This window comes from Pygocentrus nattereri, chromosome 3 (assembly GCF_015220715.1).
Source record: "Pygocentrus nattereri isolate fPygNat1 chromosome 3, fPygNat1.pri, whole genome shotgun sequence".
Lineage (NCBI taxonomy): Eukaryota > Metazoa > Chordata > Actinopteri > Characiformes > Serrasalmidae > Pygocentrus > Pygocentrus nattereri.
The window spans coordinates 40,927,034-40,947,056 of NC_051213.1; the positions used below are offsets into that span (position 1 = coordinate 40,927,034).

The following is a 20,023-nucleotide window of genomic DNA, read 5'->3' on the forward strand; positions in this document are numbered from 1 at the left end:
CGTTTTCTTCTATTTAAAGGATGATGCAGTAATTTAGGACTGAGAAAAAACCTTTGCCATCGGATTATGTATTGTTACTTAATAGTGCTACGTCCAAGGTGCAGTCCAAGCGCATGAATGGGGCTTATCAGTGATTATACAGGACGGTTATATTGTACGTTGGCAGCCTGCTTTGAATATAAAATCTTAGATAAATGCCTTAATTGCTTGTGGGTTTCACTTTCCCAGTAGTCATTCATTCCCAGGCTGCATTGGTGTGTGTATTTACTACAGAGATTAAGGTGAGTAATAGAACCAAGGTCAGAACTACACCTGTTACTGTCTGCTTAGGAGATACACCAGAAAGATAAAACATGTTTGGGTGATAGTGTAGTTGTATTTTTAAATGATTGTTACAAGTAAAACCTGACATTTCCTTTTGTTTTCAGTGGTCATCTTCTGTTAATCTTATCACAGTCGTATTCTTTCTGGCTAAGTGATATTTCTCCAATGTCCAGACAGCTAAGTCATTCAAAAAGAAGAGAATCCACTTTTACCAAGGAAGTACTGCTCCATTATTTGCTCTCAGGTGTCATGGCAAAGCTCATGAAATCATTAGACATTCAGACGCTGTGGGAGAATACTGTTTGCGTGACCTGACAGCCAATTAGAAGATACTGGCCATTGAGCAGAATGACACAATAGCAAAGGTCCTGTTACAGGGCCACATTTAGTATTGGTGGCCTCATTAGACTGATGTGATCTTTATTATTGTAATAAAATAGTGGCATACAAGTATCTGCATGTGGGCATTTTTGTTTGTGTGACATACACTATGTGTGTCAAAAGTATGTGGACACTTCTAATTACTAAGTTTAGGTGTATTCACTTCCATTGCTAACAGGCATATAAAATCAAGCACATAGCCATGCAGTCTCTTTAGAAATGACCACAAACTGACTTAAAGTCACTGAGCTCTTCAGTATGACCCATTAGCAGTAGAATGGGTCACACTGAAGAAGGCAGTTTGTGAAATTTCTGTCCTGCAAGATTTGCCCTTACGTGCTATTATTGTGAAAAAGAAGCACCTAGGAGCAACAACAGCTCAGCCATAAAGCATTAGAACTGTGCGTCACGAGCTTAATGAAATGTTTTTTTTTTATTGCTTAGCAGCTGCACACAAGCCTGAGATCCTTATGCGCAATGCAAAGCGTCGGCTGGAGTGGTGTAACGCACGCTGGACTCTAGAGCCGTGGAAATTTGTTCTCTGGAGTGATAAATCAATCTGTCTGCATTACATGGTAGTCTGATAAACAAATCTCAGCTTGGTGGATGCCAGGAAAATGCTAACTTGTTCAGCAGGTTTGGTAGAGGAGTGGTAATGGTCTGTGACTGTTTTCAGGGTTTGAGCTTGACCCCTTATTTCCAGTGAGAGGTGATGTTAATGCTACAGTGTAAAAAAGGCATTTTAAGCAACTTTCAGCTTAGTGGTATCAGTTTGGGGAGGGCCCTTTCCTGTTCCAGCTTGAGTGTGCTCTTGTGTACAAAACGGGGTATATAATGACATGATTTGGCCCTATTGGTGTGGAGGAACTTCAGTGGCCTGCACAGAGCCCCTGACCTCAACCTCATTGAACACCTTTAGGATGAATTGGAAAGTCGATTGTGAGCCAGGCCTTCTTATACCAACAACAGCGCCTGACCTCACAAATGTTTTTTTGACGGAAAAGGCACAAATTCCTATTGACACACCCCACAACCTTATAGAAAGCCTTTGGGAGAAGTGGAGGCTGTGGAGGCTGTTTTAGCTGCACAGAGGTGAGAGGCGACTCCATGTTAATGCCCATGGTTTGGGACTGTGGGATGTCCGACAAGATCATACAGTCATGATAGTCAAGTTTCCACATACTTTTGACCATAGAGTGTGTGCTTGGCATGCCCGTCGACCCCTTATTACTTGCTTAACATAGTTAACAAATTTTTATTGCATTCCATTTTTAATAACCAAGTGTTTAGTCAAATGATGTTTGCTTGACAAATGAATATGCCTGTTTTTTAAAAGACTGAATCTGAAATTCACTAAGTCAACGTTACGAGTTTGATATGCAGTTGTATAGCACTACATCCCTCAACCTCCTCAATTTGACAGAATTCATGATTTTTTTTTTTCTTGTGTTATGTTGTCGTTTCATAATGCTCTGTCAGTGGCGTACCTACCATGTGTTGCTCAAATGCATCATACAACCATTGGGAATCCCTGTGGTGTCAACCAATTCTGACTGCTAGCTAGGCCTCAGAGCTCCAGGCTAATAAATGCAACCAAGCTAGCTAAGTCAACATTAGTGTCACTCTTAGCTTTGCCAAACAAAATTGTAAAGAAAACAGTGATTCTGTATTTATTCTGCACTTCAAAAACATTTTTCTTCCCTTTTAGCCAGGGAAAAGAAGCCAAACTGTGGTAAGTAGCTAGATAGTCAGGTAGCTACCTTGCTAACTTTACCTTTTAATTTATTTTCTTCATTTAATGAGTCATAATTACATGAACTGTCCCTCTGCGTTCACCAGCCAACAGCAACAACGAAACAGCCCATTCCAATCCACCCCTAAGCAGCTGTACTTATTCAAGAGGTCCACCCACCTTTCAGATGCATTATTGTAAAGAGGTTTTTAAAGGCCATAAATTCTCACTCTGAAGACTAGTGCGGTACCACAGTGGGAGGCAAGTAAGCTTGTTTACAACAGACTAGCATCAATGGTTACAGTTTTTTTTTTTTACCCAATTTTCTCCACAATTTAGTCGTTTCCAATTCCACTCACTAGTTAGGACTCCCCCAATCACGTGATGCTCCCAATGCTGGGAGGGTGAAGGCTAACACAGGCTTCCTCCAGGACCTGTGAAAACAGCCACCGCTCCTTTACGAGCGAGGCCAATTGTGCTCTCTTGGACGTCCGGCTACAAATGACTGTAGCATCACCATGGATCGAACTCACTATCTCCTGATGACAGGGCTAACCCTTAGACAGTTGCACCACACGGGAGCCCCTGATGGCTACAGTTTTTATTTTGGCCAGATTGATCCTTCAAGTGAGGTGATCATGCTGACATTAAGTAAAATCAACATGGCAAAACCGTAGTTATGTTTTTTTTTCACCCTGCACATTCTTTGCTCTTAAATACTGCATATACATTCATTTTATTTAATGCTACTTTTGTGTAAATGTATCTCACTGGAATTAAGGTATCTCAGGGATTTCATTCTAGGTTTCAAAGCTAGAGACATGAGGTCATGCCCCATGGCATAGTTGTTAATTAGAGGATATTGCAGGAAATAATGGAAAAATAACCTAATTAGGATTATATGACAGCTCAGAGTGGTCATTAAGTAGGAAACAGTGGTAGGAACGGTCAACTGTTACATCAAAAGAAGACCTAATATGGCATTTCTGTCGTCATTGCCTGGCCTTGATAAGTGTAATAATGTCACCTGCTGTGCCAAAGTTAGTGAAGCACTTGCGTTGACTTTAAGGCCAGTTCTCTGGAATTGTAATGTAAATATGTCTATTCAGATGAGGACTGTGGAAGATAGTCTGTAGTATCATCTCATTTTAATATTCTTTCCCATTACTTTCCACCAGCCATTCCACAGCAAAAAAAAACAGTGTCAAGCACATGCTAAAGTAGAATGTGAAGAGAGTCATTTGTTTTAGACGTCAAATTTGGGACAATTAAAAAAGAAAATATGTCTACTTTGGCCACAATTGAGTTTGCATTCTTATTGCGTATTATTTGCTTTTGCTCATTTTTGCTTGTGTTGTAAATTTAGTAGAATGCTACTTTAGTTATGCAGTCAAGCCATTAAGCTGATAAAGTTAACAAACACTACAAATCAGTAGTCAATATCGAATTATGTCTTTCTGGTAAATACATGTGTAAAACTTCACCGAACCCACTCAAACTACATCCAGGTCTGATTTAGGGTTGCAGAGACTTGCTTTAAACAATACAAATGAAGAGAACTTCACTGTGCACTCACTTTAGACAACAGGGAAAATTCTACTGCCTGTCAGACATATTGATGCTAAAGATTACATTCAATAATAATTGCAAATAGAGTCAAACTGCAATGGAAAGTATTTCCATAAAACAAGAATGCCCACATCAGGAACAGCTCCTTGCCTTCCATTGGCTGATACGGTCACCAAATTGGCTTCTCTCATTGGTGGAGATGGTTCAATGGCATTAAATATCACTGTTGTCAGAAAAAAAAAACTTTACTATTAATGTAAGTCAATGAAACCACACTTTTTCACAAGTTATTTTGGGCTGTTTCTTTTGGACCATTCATCATGAGAATTACACACAATGTAAAGAGCAACAGACCTTTTCAAATTATGATAAAAACTGAAAAAAGACAAAAATGGAGATGGTTTTGTTCCCGACAGCAGTGATATACTACATTAGTATGATGAGTGAGCTGTAAAGAATATATAACTATAAAGAACTGAATTCACAAGGAAGACTTCCATTTCCACCCATTAAAAAGCCAAAACAAATAAAAAAATGTCTGAAAGCACTAGTAAATATCAACCTCATCAGTCTTTGCTGTCTTTCTCATGCTTTTCCGTTTCCCGTAAGACAGTAGCCACGTTTACATACAGCCTAATAATCCGTTAATAATCCAACTAATAGCTCAACTGGAATAGAAAACGTCCATGTTAACACCTCAATCGGAATAGTCTAGTCTGATTGAGGCCATTCGGAATACGATTGCTATCCGATTGAACGAGGTGGGTAAACCTCTAAATAATCTGTTAAATAGAAGAATAATAACATGTAAGTACGTTCTGCGCATGCGCGTCGCATCATAGCGAGAGGTTTGTAACGTTCAACAAGGCAGATCAGAAACTGACTCACGCTGACTGGACCTAACGTGATGTTTGCTGTCATGGTAACATTTACTCGAAGCGGTTCTCCATACATTTTGCATCAGATTACTTGTAGTGACAATGTAAAGAAGATTTTCCATCAGACTGTTGAATAGAGTGTGCATATAAACACCTCAGTCTGAATCTGTAATCAGGATTGGCAAACATCTTTGCATGTAGTTTTGCGTGCTCGCTACGGCAGCACATATACTAAAATTGGATCGATACAGAAAAGATTAGCATGGCCCCTGCGAAAGGATGACACGCAAATCCGTGAAGCGCTCCATATTTTAATGGGGCAGTCGTGGGCTGGAGGTTAGGGATCTGGCCCTGTGACCGGAAAGTTGCCGGTTCGATCCCCAGGGCTGACAATCCATGACTGAGGTGTCCTTGAGCAAGACACCTAACCCCCAACTGCTCCCCGGGCGCCGTGGATAGGGCTGCCCACCGCTCCGGGCAAGTGTGCTCACTGCCCACTGGTGCGTATGTGGTGTTTCACTTCACGGATGGGTTAAATGCAGAGGTGGAATTTCCCTACTTGTGGGTTCAAAAAAGTGTCACTTATCTTACTTATGTAAACATAGCCATTGTGTTGATTCTTTTTAACTCTAGATTTTGAATTTTCTAACTGAAGACATATGTTTAAAAATACGAAGAACATAAATGGTGGTCATAATCTATTAACAGCATTTTGGCTGACGCTCTTATCCAGAGCGACTTACAATTTGATCATTTTACACAAACGGCCTAACTGCATGTCTTTTGGAGGAAACCCACACAGACACGGGGAGAACATGCAAACTCCACACAGAGAGGACGCCGGTCACCCAGCCAGGGAATCGAACCCAGGCCCTCCTTGCTGTGAGGCGACAGCGCTACCCACCACGCCACCGTGCCGCCTAGTGTCCGTATGCATGTGTGCAATGGACCCTGCTAGAAAAAACAACATAGACAAGCATAGCTGGTCTCCAGCAAAAGCAGCATATCGTTGTTGTCGGAAACAAAACCTCGTATTCCAAAATGGTAGCTTTACAGGAGAAGGAAAAAACATACATTAGTTTCAATGTAAGTCAATGGAACCAGACTTTTAACCAAGTCATTTTTGGCCATTTATTTTGGTCCATCCTTCACAAACGTTTTACAGAGTATAAAGGCCAACATGTAGTTTCAAATTATGTAAAAAATCGACATGAAAATCGACAAAAATAGAAATAGAAAGTTTTGTTCAGACAACAGCGATATGTATTTTGGATGCTGGTTTGAACCAGCATAAACCAATTTCCACCAACCAACTGTGGAATTCACGCTGGTCAAAGCTGTTTTTTACTGTGGGGGCAGAGTCACACCTTTGTGTAAAATGGCTGTTAACACCGCCATGAAGCTTTCAGCCAGAGACAAGAAGCCTGGCTGAGCTAAGGTCTTTAGATAGCTAACTACAGCACTAACTTTATCTTTAAGCTTATTGTCTTTATCTGATGAGTCATTCTGTTGTTTGAGTAATCTTCTCTCCTGCGATGCTCTAAATCACATCGATAAGTCTGTGTTAAGTGGGTTCTGAGAAGTTTTGGGGCTGCGTTAATAGAAAAGATTTCTATAAATGTCTAGTGTTTGTTAGCAGCATTGGCCTTGTAGCTCCAATGCTAAACTGAAGAAGAAGCAAAACTTGGATACCATACATGTCTTGGTTTATCGGTTCCTTCTAAGTGAAAAACATGCAATTTTTATGAGGAACCCTTCATTCACTCAAGCTCAAATAGGCTTGGTTATGCAGTTGTTCACACCATATGACAAACTGGTATATTTTGTCCATACTTTTGTCTGTATTTGTTGTCTGGTACATGTGTCAACGTCAGAAACCACATAAGCAAGTCAATTCAAGCTTACTTCACAACTTGATGTGTCACTAAGGCAGATGTTTGCAGTTTGCCCAAAGCTGTGAGCTAGCATTGTTTGTTAGCTACAGTAGCTGTGTAGCTACAGGGCAAAAATAAAAGAAACGAACTTCAGACACCCAGGCTATCTTGGCTGATCAATAGCATTTGAAGTATTGGGAAAACTGTGTAAATTCAGTTTTTCAAACTGCTGTATTATATCCACGTTGTTCAGGTTGTCACATATGGTAATTTTTCGGCAACTTTTTCTATGAATGTCATGTTTGTAAGCATCTATAAACACATTTGTATGTTATAATGCATAGGGCATTATATACAAGGTTATAAATAATTATTAACGTGAATTACACTGAATTACACTTGTATGTTTATTATACATTATGAATTGTTAATATAATGTATTATAAGTAGTGTTAATAACATGCTATACTGTCAGTGCCAAAGAAGTCAGTCCCAGCTTTAGCTGCTGTTAGGGCTACATCTTTGGGGCTTCAGTCCTGACTATTCAGATGCTCCAAACAGCCTAGAATTTTTGCTACAGTGCGCTTTTCTTAACCAGTGCTCTCACTTTAAATGCTACATTACATCACAGCAAACCAAGTACCCATCAGCCCTTCTTCTGAACCCCCTCTGACATCACACTGAGTGTGAAGTCACTGTGGAGTGAAGGCCTGGAGAAGGAGAGGTGAGATAGTAGAGTGCTGTCATTGTAAATTGTTCCCTCACTGATTCTAACATCAAGCACTAGAAATCTTCACTGTATGTGATACCTACACTACAGTACAGTAATACTAATTTCTGCTAGCATTCTACTGGATATGCAGTGTTACTGGATATACAGTTGACACCTGTAATGTGCTTTATTGTGTATGTTGTAGTTTCAGTAAATTCTTCATCAAATACTTCAACTTGTTTATAGATGCTTACAAATGTGACATTCATAGAAAGTGTTACCAAAATCTCTTCTTTTTCAGACACAGAAAGCAGTCTTTCACTGGAGGTCCTCATATGTTTTGCCTTTACACCTCACACTTCATGTAATTTGGGCTATGAGGAGCAGAAATAAGTCAGAAGTGTAGAATGGACATGGACATTTATGTCTACTTTGCACTTTTCATTATTTTTTCAAGCGTGTTTAAATAGAACTGTCATGGTGAACCAGACTGTGTTTCTTCTGCTTCAGGTTCCTTTGTGAATGGTCATCTTAACGGGTCAGGAGCTAAAACAGGACTGTTCACGGGCAGCTGTAAGGCAGACAGGTCTCGGTGCGCGGCTCAGACCAACAACGACGACAGCGAATACTCAGGAGAAGAGCCCGTAAGAAAGAGGTGAGTGATAATGATCTTTCATCAGCTTTTCAGCATGAATTATCTGTCCAGCCCCGATAAGATCTGACTATTCTCATAGGGTTTAGCCGGGTTCAGACATGATTTTTCAAATATTTGTTGGACTTGGCTTATGTTCAGATTTCACATTCACTTTTTTCGTAGTCTGTCTTTTGCCTTTTTCCTGGATTTAAGATCAATTTTGTTAGGCTACAGCCAGACTGGGATAGAATTTTGTTACTGTTGGGTTCAAACAGCATTCTGGGCAATTACAGTCAGGCTTGGACAGAATTCTACCGGACGACAACTGGGCTGAGAGAGTTTTGTAGGGCTACAGACTGGCTTGGACAGAACTTTGTCAGCTTACAGTCAAGTTCAGATGGAATCTTGTCCAAACATCGCCACACTTGAATGGAATTCCATCAGGCTACTGTCAGGTTGGGACAGAATTTTGTTGAGCTACAGTCAGGTTTTAGCAGTATTTTGTCAGGCTACGGTACAGAACTGTGTCATGGTACACTTGGGTTCACAGACAATTTTGGTTGGTCTTGTAAAGAATTTTGTCCAGCTGCATTCAGACTCTGTCTGTAGTCAGACATAGTTCAGACAGAACATTGACAAGCTGCAGTTGGGCTTGGACAGAAATTTGTAGCGAGACAGTCAGTTTGGACAATTTTTTGTTACAGTTACAGAGACAAATTTGTGGGGCTACATTCCAGTTCAGACAGAATATTTGATGTACACTTTGGCTTGTACAGATTTTTGTTGGTCTGCAATTGGGTTTGTACAGATTTTTGATGGTCTACAGTTGGGCTTATACAGATTTTGTTGGTCTACAGTTGGGCTTGTACAGATTTTTGATGGTCTACACTAGGCTTATACAGATTTTTGTTGGTCTGCAGTTGGGCTTGTACAAATTTTTGTTGGTCTACAGTTGGGCTTGTACAGATTTTTTTGGTCTACAGTTCGGCTTGTACAGATTTTTGATGGTTTACAGTTGGGCTCATACAGATTTTTGTTGGTCTACAGTTGGGCTTCTACAGATTTTTGTTGGTCTACAGTTCGGCTTGTACAGATTTTTGATGGTCTACAGTTAGGCTCATACAGATTTTTGTTGGTCTGCAGTTGGGCTTGTACAGATTTTTGTTGGTTTGCTGTTGGGCTTGTACAGATTTTTGTTGGTCTACTGTTGGGCTTGTACAGATTTTTGTTGGTCTACAGTTGGGCTTGTACAGATTTTTGTTGGTCTACAGTTGGGCTTGTACAGATTTCTGTTGGTCTACTGTTGGGCTTGTACAGATTTTTGTTGGTCTACAGTTGGGCTTGTACAGATTTTTGTTGAGCTTGTACAGAATTTTGTGAGCTGCAGTAGGGTTCTAACAGTATTTTATCAGACTGCGGTCGGGCTTGTACAGAATTGTATCATGCTGAATTTTGTTGGGCTACAGTTCACTTTGACCATTTGGTCAGGCTGCAGTCAGGCTAGGACAGAATTTTGTTATGTTACAGTTAGGTTCAGAGACAATTTTGTGGGGCTGCAGTCAATTTCAGACAGAATTTTGATGAGCTACATTCAGTTTGGACAGGTTTTCGATGGCCTATTGTCAGGTTTGGATGATTTTTGTCAGGATACAGTCAGGTTGGGATAGAGTTTTGTCAGGTTGGGCGGGCAAAATAGGGCTTTGTTTTTTATTTTTGTATCAATATTTCAGGCCTGATTAAAGCTCTAATCAGCATAGAGCTAGAGCCTCCGAACTCTTGAGCTGAATAAAGAGTCTCCACATTCCATTCCACTGATCGCACACTCAACTATTTTACATTATAGCCACTCCAGCTCAAAGAGCTGCACACAGGCTTTCATCTGCAACTGAAGGTTAATGGAAGCCCAGGCTGGCCTGTGTATTCGCAGGAGAGAAGCAGGGGCTGCTCATGCTGCCGTCTCCGGCTGAGCTTTGCTGTGTCTCTCTAAAACACTCCACTGCTCATTAAACATAGCAGGGCTGGATAATTGCCTGAGTGCTGAGACTTTTTGCTGGGCTCGGAGATCTACCGACTCCCCCTCAGTGCCTTTGCCACCCGATGATTAATTCTGCAAGTGAAGAGTACATGCAGAAAGGAGCTGCAACGGCATATACTCACACACCTCTCTGCCTTGGTATGCCCACGTATGATAATATTTATGGTGTCCGAGAGTCTGTTTATTTATCTTTTGCCCTCTTCTGACTGAAAGCTTTAGCTGTCATTTACATCTCTTATAAATGTACACTCTGTAGCAGCTACATGGTTACCGTAGCTAACTAATGATCTGAGCTTTTATCTTTTGAAATGGACAAACATTAGATCCCTGAATTGTGTATGTACTTTTGCCTTTATGGATAACAAATTACCATACAGTGTAAGAAACCACATACAGTCGTATACAAAAGTTCAGGCTCTCCTTATCAAATTTTTAAGTTTTGTTGGTGAAAATATGTTGACACATCCGCTACAGGGAAGACTTCTTTTGAGCATTTTAATGGACAATTACTTTATATTTACTAAACATATTGGGTAAAAGATAAAACATAAAATGTGGCATTTGCAAAGGTTATGGCACATTTAATGCTTTGTTGTTTTATTTTTTCTAATGTTTGAAACTCAAATTCTGCCAGTTGTGCACTGCAAGAGCATTTAACTGAAGTGTGATGCTAATTGGTGGTCTGAACTTTCATTACTTGTAATGTCCACTGAAATTTGTTCTTTTTGATTATTCTAAGTTGTGGTTATTATTTAAAAATATACTGAAATCTTTTATTTGTCTTTTTTTTTGTCTGATTGTTTCTCAGTTGTGGTAATTACCTCCCCATACCACATACAACACAACCAAGCAGGAAATGCAGAGATTGCACACACTTCCTCTGAGGTGCATGAGGTCTACCGCTGCTTCATTCACTGCCCATGCAGGATTATGAAGCGTCTCAGCATGCAAAACACTTGACATACTGTGTGGTAAATGTGCGCAATAGAACAAATATGTATCATGATAGTTTATGTATCACTGTTTGTTTGCAAAGGAGATGGAATGGAGAAACTTAAACAGAAGTGCCTCAATACAAAATACATTATTTAAAAAGAAAGAAAGGTAAAAATTAATAAATGAACGAAGTAGGACAGTGGCACAATACCCTGATACCCTGACACTTCTGGCTACTATTCGCTTAATATACACTGGCTGTGTCATAATTTATCATGATGACAGTAACATACATTATATGTCCAAAAGTTTTGTAGACACTTGCTTAACCAACATTTTTTTTTAAGTCAAGGGTAGTAATAGGGAGTTTTTTCTCCTGTTGCTTCAATAAAAAGGCTCTATTTTTCTGTAAGAGCTTTACACTAGATGTTGGAAGATTGCTGTGCATGCAGCTACACAAGCATTGATGAGGTTAGGTACTGATGTTGGATAATTAGTTCTGGATCACAAGTGCCACTCCAGCTCATCCCAGAGGTATTGGATGGGGCCTCCAGACAAAGCAGTTTCACTGCTCCACAGCCCAAAGCTGGAGGGATTTATATGTGTAGCTGCTTCAGAGCATCCCAATCAATTGAAAATACACAGACTGCAGTTCAGACTGCACAACTGAACACCTGTAAATAGGCATGTGTAAGTATGAAAAAAAAGCACTAACAGGATAATTGTGTATTTCCACTATGTCAACATCCAGCTAACAGCAGTGGAGGTTTTTTCCCCCACACTGGGTTTAGTACTACTCAGCTTGAGTCTACATACGGACTGTAGACAAACAAAGTTTGTAGAAGACATTTAGGTAACTTGATTTTGCTTTCTATGTTTCTATTTTACAGTGAGTCAATCAGGAAATATTTCAGCTTAAAACCCAGCCTACCTTACAGGATTAGCCTGTTAGCAGCCTGCCAAGCTGCTCGTTAAATAAAACCGGGTTCTTAAATAAGGTTAACTTTGGTATATATTTTCATGCATAAGCAGTTGTGAGCAAACATACATGTAATTGTGAGGGTAAGCATCTGCAAACAGGATGCAATGTAAGTTTTCATCTTTTTGAGGGATAGAAGTTCTCTGGCTGCTCCTCCTTCTGCTGTGCTGTGGATACGTTCATTATGATTGTTTATAAGCTCTGCTTGAAGGAAGGACTGTATTGTGTGGTCAAACTGTGAAAGTGCAGTGGAAGTTCTTGTAAGAAGAGCTGATCTGCGTCCAAAACAGTGTTATTACTTAACACCGGCATGTGCCTAGTCATCAGTGGGTGCACCCTAAAGTAACAGATTTCACTACTAACATGTCGTATATAGATACCTCTGGGCATATAATGCTTCATCATATTGCCCACCTCTACTACATGAAATGTCTGGATGCTGGGCTGAACCGGTACATGGCTTGGCAATGGAAAATGAGCAACCCCTTGCTCCCACCTTCAGTTCCAGGAAAGCAGCCAAGTGTTCCCACTCAGCCCCCGACCAGCACAGCACATGCCACAACTTGGATGCTTTTTAGTTTGCTGGCTAATGTATTCAGTGGCCCTGTCATTTGTTGCTGCTTTTACACAGCAGGTAGCACTAAGGATGAATGTTCAGGGGAAATCATGTGAAGAACTGTTGTTTCAATGAGGCCACACAGAATTCTTAGAGGTAGCACTTAGTATGACTACCTTTCTATGGTTTATAATTGGTTTTAATACATTTTGTATATCATATGCACTTTAAAAATAATCAATAAGCAGATATGACACATAAATAATAAGGGGAAAGAGTGCCCTGTTGCTTACCAACTAGTGAGCCCACATTTATTTGTCATGCAAAGCTACAGATCCTGCTGGTTACTTGTTTGTCTTCTCCATCAATCAGCATTACACCTGCAAGCTTTACAGGATACCATAGAATGACCAACAGGATGTCTTATTAGTCAGAAGTAGAATCTGGCTTACATTAACATATAAAATTAATACATTCACATTGTAATGCTTTAGCAGTGTTGTTTACCTTGATATTTTAAGCATACTGTATGTGGTCATCACTGTGATAGACTGGCGACCTGTCCAGGGTGTATCCTGCCTTCTGCCCAGTGACCGCTGGGATGGGCTCCAGCTCCTTTTATGACCTAGAAGGAAAAGCGGCGTACAAAATGTGTGTGTATTTGTGATCATCCTCACAATTGTAACACGTGTTCATATAATGCTGCAAGGTGGTAATGAACACCAGACACAAAGGTGGTACTACTGTGATCCTTGGCATCAGGTGGTATCTTCTTTAGGACAATATTCCAGGTGTGGCACAGTTCCTTCCTACATTCCTTTTCTAGTTTACTGCTTGCTTACTCTCAGATATCCGTAGCCTGCCTAAATCATTCTCGGTTTCTGTTGCTTTTTGGGTTCTTGGCAGTGCTCCCTGGCCAACATGCTGTTTTCTGTTTTGCAATTAGTGAAGCATAGATTTTTGGTTTTCTAGTTGGGTTTGGGTGGCACGGTGGCGCAGTGGGTGAGTTGTCCCCTGGGTTCGATTGCTGGGCGACCGTTCTGTGGGGAGTTTGCATGTTCTCCCCGTGTCTGTGTTTCCTCCCACAGTCCAAAGATCAGGCCATTTGGCCCTGCTTAATTGCCCCTTGGTGTGAATGTGAATGTATATGTCTGTGTGTCTGCCCTGTGATGGACTAGCGACCTGTTCACGGTGTATCCTGCAGTGTAACAGCTGTATGTGTGGTTGGGTTTGAAGGTTCTTGGCATCTCATCTGATATATGACCATTTGTAATTTGTAACACAACCAAAAAAGAGAGCCTTATTGAAAGGTGTTTAACACACCAACACTTGCAAAGGAGTTACTAACACAACTATCAAACTGCAGCCTTATTGTAAAGTGTAAAGCACATCACCATTTGTTAATGAGTTATTAACATGTATAACCACCCAAAGGAGCCTTTTGTAAATTAGTTACAAACACATATAACCATCAAACAGTAGCCTTATTATAAAGTGTGAAACTAAGTGTAAAAATAAGTACAAATACAACAAATGTCATCAAATATTGATTTTAACTGTCAGTCAAATCAGATCTGTCTGCTGCCGTATCTGCCAACACCAATATGATTCTATGAGTCCACCCTGTTTGATTGGAAGTTAACAGCCGCTTTACATCGACAGCCCATGTCTTGTCCTAATACACTATATGGCCAAGCGTATGTGGACACCCCCTTATTATTGAGATTAGATGTTTCAGCGAAAACCCATTGCTAAGTTTTGTACAATCAAACACAATCATACAATTTCCATAGACAGTCACTAGCAGCAGAATGGTTTGTACTGAAGAACGATGTATCAGGAGCTTTACATGGCCGAGCAACCCCTTAGTTCCAGTGTAGGGTGATGTTAATGCTACATCATGCTGAGATATTTTAGACAATTTTATGCTTTCAACTTTGTGGCAGTAGTTTGGGGAAGGGCTTTTCCTGGTGCATCATGACATGAAAGTGAGGTCCATAAAGACATGGTTTGACAAGTTTGATATGGTGGTTTTTCAACAGATTGTGCTTCCTTGTCGAAATGTCTTACCATAGTGCATATTTGTAGGTAGCACTCTACACAATACTGTAGGTATGATATTTTGATAGCCTAAATCACTCTGACAGAAAATATTACCAGCATTTAAGAATCATTAGGATATTGATGGCCTAAATCAGCATATCAGGGGTAAGTAGTGCTATTAAGCTGTACTGATTTAACATAAAAAACACAATAAAATGTTAGATACACTAAGAGGAACTCTAGTGGCCTGGACTGAACCCTGACCTCAACCTCTCTCAACACTTTTGGGATGAATGTTAACGTCGATTGTGAGCCAGGCCTTCTCATCCAACATCAGTTCCTAACTTCACAAATAGGCACAAATTCCCACAGACACACTCTAAAATCTTGTAGAAAGCCTTTCCAGAAGAGTACAAGCCATTATAGCTGCAAAGGAGAGTCCAATTCTATATTAATGGCCATGGCTTTAGAATGCGATGCCCAGCAAGCTCATACAGGTGTAATGGTGAGGTCGCCACATACTTCTGGTCATGTAGTGTGTATAAAATATGATAGACTACAAATAGAGATGGCATGAACGTTTTTGTCTACTATGCATTTCATTTCATGTTTTAATTTAGAAACCTTCACTTCTAAGAACCCTTTAAATCTACTGTTACAATAGGGCTAATTTCCTCTGCCCTCCATGAGATTTTATGTTTTGCTAGCGACAAGCTAACAGTAGTGTACTTTCACTATTTCACATGAGATTTCGCCTGACCACTGTCATTTGAAGCGTGTATGACATTATAATAACTTATTCTTTACTTTGTATGTTGTAGTTGTACATTAAATCATGCATTGAATGTTTCAACTTAAAGCCTAACTCTAGCAGAGAAGTCCATTAGACTGTACACTGCCAAGCTAGCTGATTTAAAATATAGACCACTGCCACCTCTCACTAAGGAGATTTATTTTCCCTAATGGAGGCACAGAATATTTGTGCAGGGTGACAATCAGCTGTGGTCTTTGAAATGTATACAGGTATGGATTTCCACAGAAGATGTGATGCGAATTGGGCCTTGGTTAATCATTCAAAGTGCTAGTATTCAAACACTGAAATCACTGTTCAAGTATTTGATATGCTTCATTACAGGAAGATGGAAAATATACCAAATACTTGAACAGCGATATCAGTGTTTGAATACTAGCACTTTGAATGGTTAACCAAGGCCCAATCCCATTTCACCCCTTTCACCTAACACTTAGCCCTCAGCCCTCTGTTTCATGTGTTCACGTCTAGGGTTAGGGGTGAAATGGGATTGGGCCTTGGTTAACCATTCAAAGTGCTAGTATTTAAACACTGAAATCACTGTTCAAGTATTTGGTATGCTTCATTACAGGAAGATGGAAAATATATCGACTGTTAGACGGGTTAGCTGCAGTGTTAGCTTATTGGCTGATTTGAAGGGGCATCCTGATTTTTTTTTTTCTTTCTTTCTTTTTTCCTTTTTTTTGTTTGTGTTTTATTTTTCCCTTCCCTGTGGCTATTCAAACATCCATTCATCAACTCTTATATCAAAATTAGCCAGAATACCTATCTCTAGAGCACATATCAGGGCTCTAAGAGAGACCAGTGGAAGAATTTATAATACACAGTATCGTCAGGCAGCTGATCATGGCAAGTAAAGGATAGAGAAATTGCTAATAATAAGACACTGATATGGGCAACATGTGCTGTGTGCGGTTGTGAAGGCAAGTCATGGTTTCAATTTCTGTTAGTTGAAGTGAGATTCAGAAAGCATTGAGAAATGATTTGATTGCATGGAAAATGCAGGACTTACATGACATAATGGAAACAATAGAAAATATGAACATATCATTTACAACAAGGGACTGCTTTTTCTCTGCTGAGCAGCTTCAGTTGTTCTTGATCTGCTGTTGTGCACATTTTGAACAGTTTATAGTGGGTTAATGGGCTAATTCTTGAAGAAATGCAGACACATCATCATGTTGAATGTATAAGAACAGGCTGGGCAGTTGAAGGTTTCCTTCAGCGTCCTCTAAAGTAAACTTATCCAGATGTTACAGACAACATATGCTGCATGTTTTGTGTTAATTATACCCTTTTTAAAACTTTAACTTTTGTTTTAATGGTGTCTAAATGGTGGCCTTATCATAAACATTAACTATGTGAAGCTAGTTATGCACAGTGGTTATTGCAGAGGTTGGGTCAGATGGGTTAAATTAAGTTCTGTGGTCATCAGGTCTTTTGGCAGCGGTGACTTTTAAATGTGTTTTAGAACATAATAATCCAAATGTACAAACAGTGTGTTAGCTATATTATGTGTGATCTGACTTTTTCAGGCTTATCGTGGTCTTGTGTGTTATAACAGAATCCATGTCATGGGACACTTACTTCTCACCCCTGCCATGAAATTGTGCTCTTATTTTGTATGAAACAACTTAGACCTCTGCATTTTCCTTGACTGGGAGCCAAGTAGTTGTTCCTGGTGGGGCTAGGAATCCAAAAAGAGTTGACTTTCTTCTTTTTTAGGGATTTTGGTCAAAAGTCCGCAAACTTCAAAGCTTTGGACTCAATTTCAAAAGTTTGCCCACTCCCAAGTGCATCCAGAATATGAGCATTTCTTCTGTCACTGTCTAGGCAAAGGGTTCTCAAACTTTTAAGGCCCACCTATTTATCACTAGAAAGCAAAGCCCCCAGATAAACCACTGAATTTTTGCTTAAAAAATAATTTTTTGGGAAATGTTCAACACTGCATTTGGGCACCTACCCTGCCAGTGCTACAGGTATCAGTTGGCAAATTAAGGCCACTTTCATGTCTGCTTTGTTTCATGCGGACCTATTAAACTTCTTCTTCAGTTGGGTCCATTTTGACAGGTGTGAACACTCTGTGCTCGAGTGCACACTAAATAAATGAACCAACAAGTTCAGCAAAAATCTCAGTTTGCATCCGCATTGGTGGGAATGCATTTTTGTCTTTTGCATTTTTTTGCATTTTTGTTTTAATGTCTAACTCTTGACAGGCTCTCATAATGTTCTCATAACAGAAGCTGCTGCTAATAACAGCAGATGAGCAATACAATAAGTGAAGCAGTGTCTTTAATTTTGGTACATAGATTGCATAACACATGGCATCCATGACCTGATTGGTTACGTTCAAGTTGACAGAACAATCATAAAAAATGTAGATATATAGATATATAGGTAATAATATTTATTATTATTGCTCTGACTGCGTTAAGCATCTCTATTTGCATGCAAAGTAGGACTCTTTTTGCTAAATTATGGCAAATGTGAGAGTAGCAGAGCCCTTGAATCCTTGCAAAATTGTTGACCAATAAACATGAATTTGCTTGTGTAATTTGGTGCACTTTAGTCATTCCAGTGTGAAACCAAGTGAACAAATTGGCAAAGATACAATCTCACAAAAAAACAAACTTTGGTGCAGACTTACACAAACTAACTGGGTGTGAAAAGTGGAATATTCCACAACACTTTTCTTTTGTGGAACTTATCACAAGTGGACAACTGAAAGTTGAAGAGGCAATAGGCAAAAAAACTGATGAACCTGCATTTTTATATATCTTTTTTTTTTGTTAAGTCAATTATTTTGTTCACTGATTTTTATGATAAAGTGCCTTCACCATCCTACCATAGACTGCTGGCCCATTCCTCAGTATTGGACTGAGGACCACTAAGTACTGCTTCAAGGCCCTGTTGTACACCTTTCTGAAAAATGCACCCTTCCACATCAGTGTATAAAGTTGCTTAGAATCAGTGTGTTTGAATATCTGTGTTAAAAGCAGAACATTCTGATTTACTGGTTCTGCTGCGTTGCTCAAAATTCTAGCTGACTTGCTCACTGGTAGTTGCCCAGGCTCTACTAAAGATGTGGGAAGTGTGGGCTGATGCTGATATCCAGTGTTTTAATGCACATATCTGCCAGTATATAAGCATTTATAATTTTTTAAAAATTGAAGCTAGAATTATCTGGATTAGCACCACCTTTGCACAGTGGTGACCAGATGTAAGTACACTCTGTGTACATTTTGAATTATTTGCTGAAATATTTTTTAACACAGATTTCAAATGTGAACACAAAGTTCAGATTGATTTGTTTACTGATAATATATTGGTGTTAAAAATCCATGTCATCAGTACCAAGAGTCATAAAAGTGGCATGAAAGCATTTCTTTCAAAAATAATCAAAAAGTTAATTTTGCTCATGGAGTCAACAAATAGGTAAATGCAGTGTACCATTTTCAAGCTGTCATTCATTAAATGTTAAATGATCTGTCTAATGGTTACTAAATGTTAAACTGTGCATCTAACTAGGACAGAGAAACTAGTTAGCATTAGCTTAGCTAGCATGAAAATAGCTCTGCTCACCATAGACCAATACAGTTAGATTCTGACTACCTAAAACACACAAGACACAAGTTAAATTGATAATGTTTCAAGTCTGAGTGAGTGAAGTCAAGCAGGTGGTGCTGAAGGAACAGAAAAGTCAAATGAAACCTCTTTGCAACCTGACAAATTTATCATTAGCTTAGCGAGCAGGCTACAGACCCAAACAGTGTTGCCACACTACAATCCGGCTTGATTCTGATTAACTAGCGCTCTACTGAAACATGTAGATATTAAAAACGAATGTCTGAGAGAGCAAAATTCAAGTCACTGGTGTTGGAGTGACTGAAAGACACATTTGAGCTTGTTCTCTGGTGTCTGGGACTGTAATGTTTTGGCTAAGCTAAAGATAGCTAAGATAGCAGACAGAATGTATCACATTGTACAGGTGTGGTTCCAGCTAACTGATGGCAAAATTACACCTGTGTAGAGGGTGTCTGAGAGCACAAAGTCAACTGACTGCTGTTGGAGTTAAAGCAGAAATTGAATGTGTTCTATGTAGCTCTTGGCCATTGCTGAGCTGCTGTCATGCTGAGGTTTTTTTTTTTTGCCCTCTTTCTATCAGTGCCACCTCTTAGTGAGCGAGCTGCTCTAAAACAAACATGGGTGGAATGTGTTTATTTGTTCGATATATGGAATAGGAATTTGGCCCAACATTATTTTAAAATAATGCTGTATACTTTAATTCCATTATACTGTTCAAATCTATTGACCACACAGGATAAGGCAGGCATGTCAACCTCGGGACCTTCCAGGCCAAAGTCTGAATTCAGTCAACGAAGGCCTTGCTAATTAGCTGATGAGCTGAATCAGTTTGTTTAATGAAACAGTCTGCTGAAATCTGCAGTCTTTTGGCCTGCGAGGACTGAAGATTGACTAAGGGTAGCAGACACAGGTACTCAACTAATATGGGTAGTTCTGAGGTCAGATTTGTAACTGTACTGTGCTGTATCGTACAG

The 20,023-nt window shown here is 39.6% G+C and overlaps 1 protein-coding gene and 1 non-coding gene across 3 annotated transcripts in view; both read left to right on the forward strand.

The window, feature by feature from the left end:
• Nucleotides 1–20,023, forward strand: part of jarid2a (jumonji, AT rich interactive domain 2a) — a 120,638-nt gene that overhangs the window by 33,065 nt on the left and 67,550 nt on the right. For both annotated transcript variants that reach the window (XM_017724538.2, XM_017724537.2), the window contains exon 3: nt 7,981–8,125. In XM_017724538.2, the coding sequence (XP_017580027.2) occupies nt 7,981–8,125 (145 nt within the window). The remainder of the gene's footprint in view (nt 1–7,980; nt 8,126–20,023) is intronic.
• LOC119263138 lies at nt 5,092–5,198 on the forward strand. Its single transcript, XR_005130145.1, has one exon. It is a non-coding gene; the product is annotated as a U6 spliceosomal RNA (small nuclear RNA).